The sequence below is a fragment of the Diaphorina citri genome, unplaced genomic scaffold (genome assembly GCF_000475195.1).
Source record: "Diaphorina citri unplaced genomic scaffold, Diaci psyllid genome assembly version 1.1 scaffold581, whole genome shotgun sequence".
In the NCBI taxonomy this organism is placed as follows: domain Eukaryota; kingdom Metazoa; phylum Arthropoda; class Insecta; order Hemiptera; family Psyllidae; genus Diaphorina; species Diaphorina citri.
Genome location: NW_007378015.1, coordinates 78,462 through 87,425, shown reverse-complemented (window position 1 = coordinate 87,425; position 8,964 = coordinate 78,462). Strand labels below are relative to the sequence as shown.

The window sequence follows — 8,964 nt, the reverse complement described above, 5'->3', positions numbered from 1 at the left end:
AGTTGAAAAAAATAAAATAAATAATGATATAATAGCAAAATAATGTACATGTTTACGTAATTGGACTACCATGAATTTAAATTGTAAATTATAAGTAAGGTAATTCCAATTTTAATTTTATTTACGTAAGTCCTAGTACTAAACAAAAGATCAACAGGATAGTATGCACTACTAACGTCACCTTGTCTGTTCTCTCTTCTGTTGTCAGGCGCCTGCACGCAGTAGATCAGTCGAGATCCCAAATTTGTTCTGCCTGCGGAAGGAAAGAAATTTGGACACCCGGAATCACTCTCAACTGACCCCAGTTTACCCCAAATTTGACGAAATAACCCCCAACTGACCCCAATTTACACCAAACGTGACCCCAATTTACCCCAAACTTGAAGTTTACCGCGATTGATCGCCGCGGATTTGTATATAAGAGCTACGTCCTCCCAGTGATAGCATAAGGAGGCAGTGAGATATAGAAGCTAAGCCGCGGTCTACACCTGTCAAAATGCCTGCCCGCTTTCCTGAAGTTCAGGTGAGTTTGAGTTTGATCGGTCTCCATTTCCGATTGAATATCACACCAGGCTTGCACGCTGGAAATGAATTTCCCATTTTAGGTGCTTCCCCTATTGGCAGAAGGATATGGACGGTCTCCATTTCCGATTGAATATCACACCAGGCTTGCACGCTGGAGGACCTATTTGAAGCACAAATCATCGAGCAAAATGAATTTCCCATTTTAGGTGCTTCCCCTATTGGCAGAAGGATATGGAAATATGAAAAATTGAATAGGTCACAACTCCGGCCTTGGTTTTCGATCGAGCTAAAAGGCTAAAATTCGGTCTCCATTTCCGATTGAATATCACACCAGGCTTGCACGCTGGAGGACCTATTTGAAGCACAAATCATCGAGCAAAATGAATTTCCTATTTTAGGTACTTCCCCTATTGGCAGAAGGATATGGGAATATGAAAAATTGAATAGGTCATAACTCCGGCCTTGGTTTTCGATCGAGCTCAAAGGCTAAAACTTATGTCAAAGTACTAGATTTATTAAGGCCTTTAATATGATATATTTTAATCAGGGGGTTCCCATTAAGATTTTGAAGTTGGGCCCCCTGCGTCCTACCCTGGCTTTGGCCGAAATTTGACGACTACTTTAAAAAGTGGGATTTTAAAAGAGTAACCCAAATTTCAGAGTCTCATCTTTAGCCGTTCAAAAAATATTTAGCCTGTATAGCCTTCTCTATTGATATTGATACTTATTCTTCTCCTCCCCCACAGGTACATCGTGACGTCATAGGCAAGGATTCGACTCAAAATGGCGGCCAAGGGAACGGCCCATGGAATTTGGACGACGAAATTGTCATCACGGGGTTCTCCGGACGACTGCCCCAGTCGCAGAACATCGACGAGTTTCGACAGCAACTCTTCGACGGCATCGACCTGATTACGGACGATGAAACCAGATGGCCTGCGGGTATGTTTAAGTAGAATAGAATAGAAAGGAATAGGGTAGAATAGAATAGAATAGAATATACCTTGTTTATCCTGCCAGAATGAGACTGACCAAGTACTCACCGCGGATCTGGATAAGATCAACGGCTACGGTCTGACCGTATGCTATAGGGCTATATTCTCCAATAGAATCTCATACACTTTCGATCTGAGGTAAGTACGGACCGGCAAAAAATAGTGATATCCCCCAAAAACAACATTTTTGTGTTGAAAATTAAATGCCAAGTACTCACCGCGGATCTGGATAAGATCAACGGCTACGGTCTGACCGTATGCTATAGGGCTATATTCTCCAATAGAATCTCATACACTTTCGATCTGAGGTAAGTACGGACCGGCAAAAAATAGTGATATCCCCCAAAAACAACATTTTTGTGTTGAAAATTAAATGCCAAGTACTCACCGCGGATCTGGATAAGATCAACGGCTACGGTCTGACCGTATGCTATAGGGCTATATTCTCCAATAGAATCTCATACACTTTCGATCTGAGGTAAGTACGGACCGGCAAAAAATAGTGATATCCCCCAAAAACAACATTTTTGTGTTGAAAATTAAATGCCAAGTACTCACCGCGGATCTGGATAAGATCAACGGCTACGGTCTGACCGGATGCTGTAGGGCTATGTTCCCCAATAGAATCTCATACACTTTCGATCTGAGGTAAGTACGGACCGGCAAAAAATAGTGATATCCCCCAAAAACAACATTTTTGTGTTGAAAATTAAATGCCAAGTACTCACCGCGGATCTGGATAAGATCAACGGCTACGGTCTGACCGTATGCTATAGGGCTATATTCTCCAATAGAATCTCATACACTTTCGATCTGAGGTAAGTACGGACCGGCAAAAATATTGGTATCCCCCAAAAACACCATTTTCGTGTTGAAAATTAAATGCCAAGTACATTATTGGACCGCGGATTCGGACAAGATCAACGGCTATGGACTGACCGAATGCTGTAGGGCTATGTTCCCCAATAGAATCTCATACACTTTCGATCTAAGGTAAGGATCCCTAAAAGCCCACTCTGAGGCTTAGGTATTGGTTGGCGTTGGGGCCAGCAGCCCTAAAACTTGTTTTAACCTTTACGAATGTAGGCTGAATGAGAGGCTGACGAAAAACGCCGTTCTCCAATTATTACACCTATATAAATTTTATGACATGACTTGGACTCGAACCACCAACCTCCAGATCCAAAGTCCAACACGTTAACCACTGCACCACTGAGGTTGGTTCATTTTGCCAGTATAAACGGGGTATATTCTATTCTTAAAAAAAAAAAAACTGTTCCGGCCTTTATTAATCCCTAATTTTCTCCTCCATCTCGCCAGGTTATAATCCGGCCGAAGTGAAAGGCTCGAAGACCGGCGTGTTTGTGGGCGTGTCCAACTCCGAGTCTGAGGAATACTGGACCGCGGATCCGGACAAGATCAACGGCTACGGCCTTACCGGATGCTGTAGGGCTATGTTCCCCAATAGAATCTCATACACTTTCGATCTGAGGTGAGTAGGAATAGGCAAAAAGTAGTGATATCCCCCAAAAACAATATTTTCGTGTTGAAAATTAAATGCCAAGTACATTATTGGACCGCGGATCCGGACATTATTGGCAGTATAAACGGGGTATATTCTATTCTTAAAAAAAAAAACTTCCGGCCTTTATTAATCCCTAATTTTCTCCTCCATCTTCCCCCTCTCCAGTGGCCCGAGTTACGCCATCGACACGGCCTGCTCGAGTTCTATGTTCGCCCTCCAGCAGGCGCTCACCTCCATCCGGTCCGGCCAGTCAGACGCGGCCATTGTGGGCGGCTGCAACCTCCTCCTCAAGCCCAATACATCACTGCAGTTCCACCGCCTCAACATGCTGTCTCCGCAGGGGATGTGCAAAGCTTTCGACGTCGCGGGTGAGTAAAGAGTTAAATGAAATTTCCCATTTCTTGCTCTTTTTTTTCGTTCAAAAATTAGTGAGATCCCCCCAAAATCAACAATTTTGTGTCCTCCATCCGGTCCGGCCAGTCAGACGCGGCCATTGTGGGCGGCTGCAACCTCCTCCTCAAGCCCAATACATCACTGCAGTTCCACCGGCTCAACATGCTGTCCCCGCAGGGGATGTGCAAAGCTTTCGACGTCGCGGGTGAGTAAAGAGTTAAATGGTATTTCACATTTCTTGCTCCTTTTTTCGTTCGAAAATTAGTGAGATCCCCCCAAAATCAACATTTTTGTGTTGAAAATTAAACGCCAAGAATAGGTCACCTCAACTTGTTGTCTCCGCAGGGGATGTGCAAAGCTTTCGACGTGGCTGGTGACTGAACACATTTTGCAATTTTCTTCGAAGGTTGCACATTTCTTGCTCTTTTTTTCTCGTTCAAAAATTAGTGAGATCCCCCTAAAACAACATTTTTGTGCCCATCCCATTGTAATATATCCCTTAAAGCAGTGGCGAATAGAGACAGAATACTTCCCATTTATATACTGGGTCAACCTAAGAACAGCAGAACTTGCATGAGTGTAAATTTTTGTCCATGGTGGGGATCGAACCCCATACCTTCTGCAAAGCAAATAAGAAAGCTCGTTACCACATTTCATACATTCCCTTTCCCCAGGTAACGGGTACGTCCGGTCCGAAGCGTGTGTGGTGCTGTTCCTGCAGAAGGCGAGCGTCGCGCGTCGTGCCTACGCCACCCTGGTGAATGCGCGCTGTAACACGGACGGTAACAAGGAGCAGGGCATCACCTTCCCGGCCGGTGGCATGCAGAAGAAACTGATTAAGGAGGTGTATGCCGAGGCTGGCATCAACCCCGCCGATGTGTCCTATGTGGAAGCTCATGGCACTGGGAAAAGGTCATAGTATGAAAAAGTGTCCCCCGTTTCCGGTTGAAATTAAATGACCCTATTCTTTTTTTTTTTTTTTTTTTTTTTTTTTTAAATTAAACGATTCTACTCTTCTTCTCCAGGTGGGGGATCCGCAAGAGGTGAACGCCATCACGGACGTGTTCTGCAAGGACCGCTCCTCCCCGCTCCTGCTGGGCTCCGTCAAGTCCAACATGGGCCACTCGGAGCCCGCCTCCGGCCTGTGCTCCATTGCCAAGGTTCTCATTGCGATGGAGGCCGGCGCCATTCCCGCCAACCTGCACTTCTACGAGCCCAATCCGGATCTGCCCGGACTACTCGACGGACGATTGCAGGTGAGCATTCCTCCCGGACTAGGTTTTTTGTGACTTTTTTATTTTCCATAGGAGTAAAGCTGGCATTTTATTAATAAGTTCTGAATAAAAGATTCTAATTGAAAAAAAGCTACGAATAAAAATTCGATTCTTTCGTAATTTTTTTGTGAAAAATTCAAATCTGAAGTAAGAATGGTGAAAATTGTCTTTAAAAAATGAATATTCGATTTTCAGTAGTCGTTTCAAAGAAAAAATAAAACAGGAAGGATAGCAGACTGAAATTTCCCTTGCTAAAGAAATAGCAAAGGTTGTGAGTGCCTAGGGCATCCACTTGTGAAAATTTTGTAGCCAAAACCAAATGTCAGCCCATAGAAATCACCAAAAAGACGTTTTTCGGAAAAGGTGGAGAAGAAGATTTAGGTACTTACTGACTTTACGTGACCGTTTACCAATGACCATATCGAGGCTGGCACCCCCCCCGCCGATGTGTCCTATGTGGAGGCCCATGGCACTGGAACCAAGGTGAGTGCAAAGGCAGATTCCTAGAAAAAAGACCTTTTATTTTTCTTTATATATTGTACCTATGTGGTATGAATGTAAAAAAAAAGAAAAAAAATAATAATCAGTTATTGGTTTAACTAGGGATTCCTCATTTATTTCATTAAAAAAATTGTGAGATCCCCCAAAAACGCCATTTTTGTGTTGAAAATAAAACGCCAAGAATAGGTCATAGTATGAAAAAGTGTCCCACGTTTCCGGCCGATGGCATGCAGAAGAAACTGACTAAGGAGGTGTACGCCGAGGCCGGGATTAATCCGGCCGATGTGTCCTATGTGGAGGCCCATGGCACTGGAACCAAGGTGGGATACTAGTGCCATCTGGAAGTCTGACTAGGGGATGTTAAACAGAGAGTAGACTAGCGTCTAGTTGTGCGACTATAAACAGGAAGGAGAACAGATAACCCTAACCAGCCTAGCTGTCTGGCAGTTCTTCGAAGGGTTTTCTTCTTTTAAAGAACAAGCACAAGTCCTCACGATGGTTGACTGCGGTTCGGGACAAGCCAATTAAACATGGCTAGAGACCATCACCCCGGTGTATGGCTGATATTAAAACATGTCTGTTCTTCATTTTGCCATCACCATTCGGTTACAGCTGGTAGTAACCTGGGAGGGCAGTGCGCCTGTCTTGTAAGCGCTAGGTCGCACGTTCGATTTCCGCCCGGGGTGTATTTTATTCCAAATATAACTTTAATTCTCAGAAGGGCTGTCCTTCTCTCTTCACTTTCGGAACAAGACCTTAGCAGTTATAGTTCCCACTATCAGACCTCTTTATTCCACTATGACGTGTATCATTCTGTAGTGTTTCTAATCTATTCCATTCTATTAAATATTCGTTGAAATTAAATGACACTATTCTATTCTATTTTTTTTTTTTTTTGAAGTTAAACGATTCTACTCTTCTTCTCCAGGTGGGGGATCCGCAAGAGGTGAACGCCATCACGGACGTGTTCTGCAAGGACCGCTCCTCCCCGCTCCTGCTGGGCTCCGTCAAGTCCAACATGGGCCACTCGGAGCCCGCCTCCGGCCTGTGCTCCATCGCCAAGGTTCTCATTGCGATGGAGGCCGGCGCCATTCCCGCCAACCTGCACTTCTACGAGCCGAACCCGGATCTGCCCGGACTACTCGACGGACGATTGCAGGTGAGCATTCCTCCCGGACTAGGTTTTTTTTTTACTTTTTTTTTATTTTCCATAGGATGTGCACTCCGCCTCCGGCCTGTGCTCCATTGCCAAGGTTCTCATTGCGATGGAGGCCGGCGCCATTCCCGCCAACCTGCACTTCTACGAGCCCAACCCGGATCTGCCCGGACTACTCGACGGACGATTGCAGGTGAGCATTCCTTCCGGACTAGGTTTTTTGTGACTTTTTTATTTTCCATAGGAGTAAAGCTGGCATTTTGTTAATAAGTTCTGAATAAAATATTCTAATTGAAAAAAAAAAGCTACGAATAAAAATTCGATTCTTACGTAAATTTTTTTGTGAAAAACCCAAATCTGAAGTCAGAATGGTGAAAATTGTCTTAAAAAAATGAATATTCGATTTTCATTACTCGTTTCAAAGAAAAAATAAAACAGGAAGGATAGCAGACTGAAATTTCCCTTGCTAAAGAAATAGCAGAGGTTGTGAGTGCCTAGGGCCTAGGGCATCCACTTTTTGTAGCCATAACCAAATGTCAGCCCATAGAAATCACCAAAAAGACGTTTTTCGGAAAAGGTGGAGAAGAAGATTTACTTACTGACTTTACGTGACCGTTTACCAATGACATTATCAGATACTCCTCTTTTGTTCTCACGGGTCGTTTCAAAGAAAAAATAAAACAGGAAGGATAGCAGACTGAAATTTCCCTTGCTAAAGAAATAGCAAAGGTTGTGAGTGCCTAGGGCCTAGGGCATCCACTTGTGAAAATATTGTAGCCAAAACCAAATGTCAGCCCATAGAAATCACCAAAAATACGTTTTTTGAAAAAAAGGTGGAGAAGAAGATTTACTTACTGACTTTACGTGACCGTTTACCAATGACCATTTCAGATGCTCCTCTTTTGTTCTTGGGCGTTTTTTTTACTTTCTTTTTTTCTTCTTTTTTTTCCAATGAAAAAACTCACCATTCTATTTTGAATTTTGCAGGTGGTGAATAAGAAGTGGCCATGGAACGGAGGCTATGCCGCCATCAACTCTTTCGGCTTCGGAGGTGCCAACGCTCACATTCTACTCAAATCCAACCCCAAGCCCAAAACCCCCGCTATTCAAGACAATGTACCTCGCCTTGTAGCAGTCAGTGGAAGGTAAGCTTCAAAATCCAGTAGAATATACCATGTTTTTACTACCAGAATGAGACTGAAAAGTCTTTTTACCCCAGCAGTCTAAGCAATAATAGAACAGTTTCGCTTACTTGGGTGATGTTTCAAAGTCATAGAGCAGGAAAAATGAGCACCAACGGAATTTTTTTCTTCTACGACTTCTATATCCCGAGATAAATCGATTTAAAACCAAAACCCCCGCTATTCAAGACAATGTACCTCGCCTTGTAGCAGTCAGTGGAAGGTAAGCTTCGAAATCCAATAGAATATACCATGTTTATACTACCAGAATGGGACTGAAAAGTCTTTTTACCCCAGCAGTCTAATCTAAGCAATAATTGGTAACACCAAAAACTAGTAGAAAAGCTAAAAAGTTAAGATCGAAAAATGGGAACCGCTCCAAATTCCTGAACTGATCGACCAATATTGATCTTTTAAATTCCTCTACCAAATTTCATCAAAATCGGACTAGGCAATCGCGAGTTATAGACGAACAAACATCCAAACCAAATGGATGACTGTCGAGTTAGAACCTCACTATCATTCGGTCAAAGAGTAATTAGTCCGTCCTTCCTTTATTATTACAATAGTAATAAAAAGGTATAAGGGACGGACTATACTATTGTATTCGCTTCGGTGTCGTCTGTCTGTCACTCTGTCTGTTCCCATAGAAGGACTTATCCAAACCTGGTCGACCTATATATCAAATTAAAGGTCTTGTTACCAGGAACACGGAAATGGTGGTGAAAATTTTGTCCAGAAAACCATAAAGCCAAAAATCCAAAAAAACTGGTTTTTGGGGGATTTTTTTCACATTTTCTCACACTTATCCAAACCTGGTCGACCTATATATCAAATTAAAGGTCTTTTTACCAGGAACACGAAAATGGTGGTGCAAATTTTAGTTATCCAAACCTGGTCGACCTATATATCAAATTAAAGGTCTTTTTACCAGGATCACGAAAATGGTGGTGCAAATTTTGACTTATCCAAACCTAGTCGACCTATATATCAAATTAAAGGTCTTTTTACCAGGAACACGAAAATGGTGGTGCAAATTTTGTTAAACCATAAAGCCAAAAAACCAAAAAAACTGGTTTTTGGGGGATTTTTTTCACATTTTCTCACACAAATGAGCTCTGATCTCGAAATCTCGCGACGACCTATGAACTCAAAGCGAGAAAGTTTTAGATAACACTTCAGTCGATCATTTAAGACCGGTTTTAGCGTCCTCTCGAAATTTGTCGCGACGACCTATGAACTCAAAGCGAGAAAGTTTTAGATAACACTTCAGTCCTATTTTAAGACCGGTTTTAGCGTCACCTAGGTTAAGTAACTCAAAGCGAGAAAGTTTTAGATAACACTTCAGTCGATCGTTTAAGACCGGTTTTAGCGTCACCTATGTTAAGCTACGCCGAGCGAGGCCAATAAATAA

General features: G+C 42.9%; 1 protein-coding gene across 1 annotated transcript in view; it reads left to right on the top strand.

The window, feature by feature from the left end:
- The first annotated feature begins 208 nt into the window (after nt 1–208).
- The window catches only part of LOC113465291 (fatty acid synthase-like), a 40,369-nt gene continuing 31,613 nt past the window's right edge, over nt 209–8,964 (top strand). Inside the window, 9 exon segments of the mRNA XM_026824389.1 lie at nt 209–523; nt 1,272–1,467; nt 2,072–2,168; nt 2,827–3,012; nt 3,211–3,413; nt 4,113–4,330; nt 5,513–5,533; nt 6,142–6,372; nt 7,357–7,545. Coding sequence (XP_026680190.1) covers nt 497–523; nt 1,272–1,467; nt 2,072–2,168; nt 2,827–3,012; nt 3,211–3,413; nt 4,113–4,330; nt 5,513–5,533; nt 6,142–6,372; nt 7,357–7,545 — 1,368 coding nt within the window. The 5' untranslated portion in view covers nt 209–496.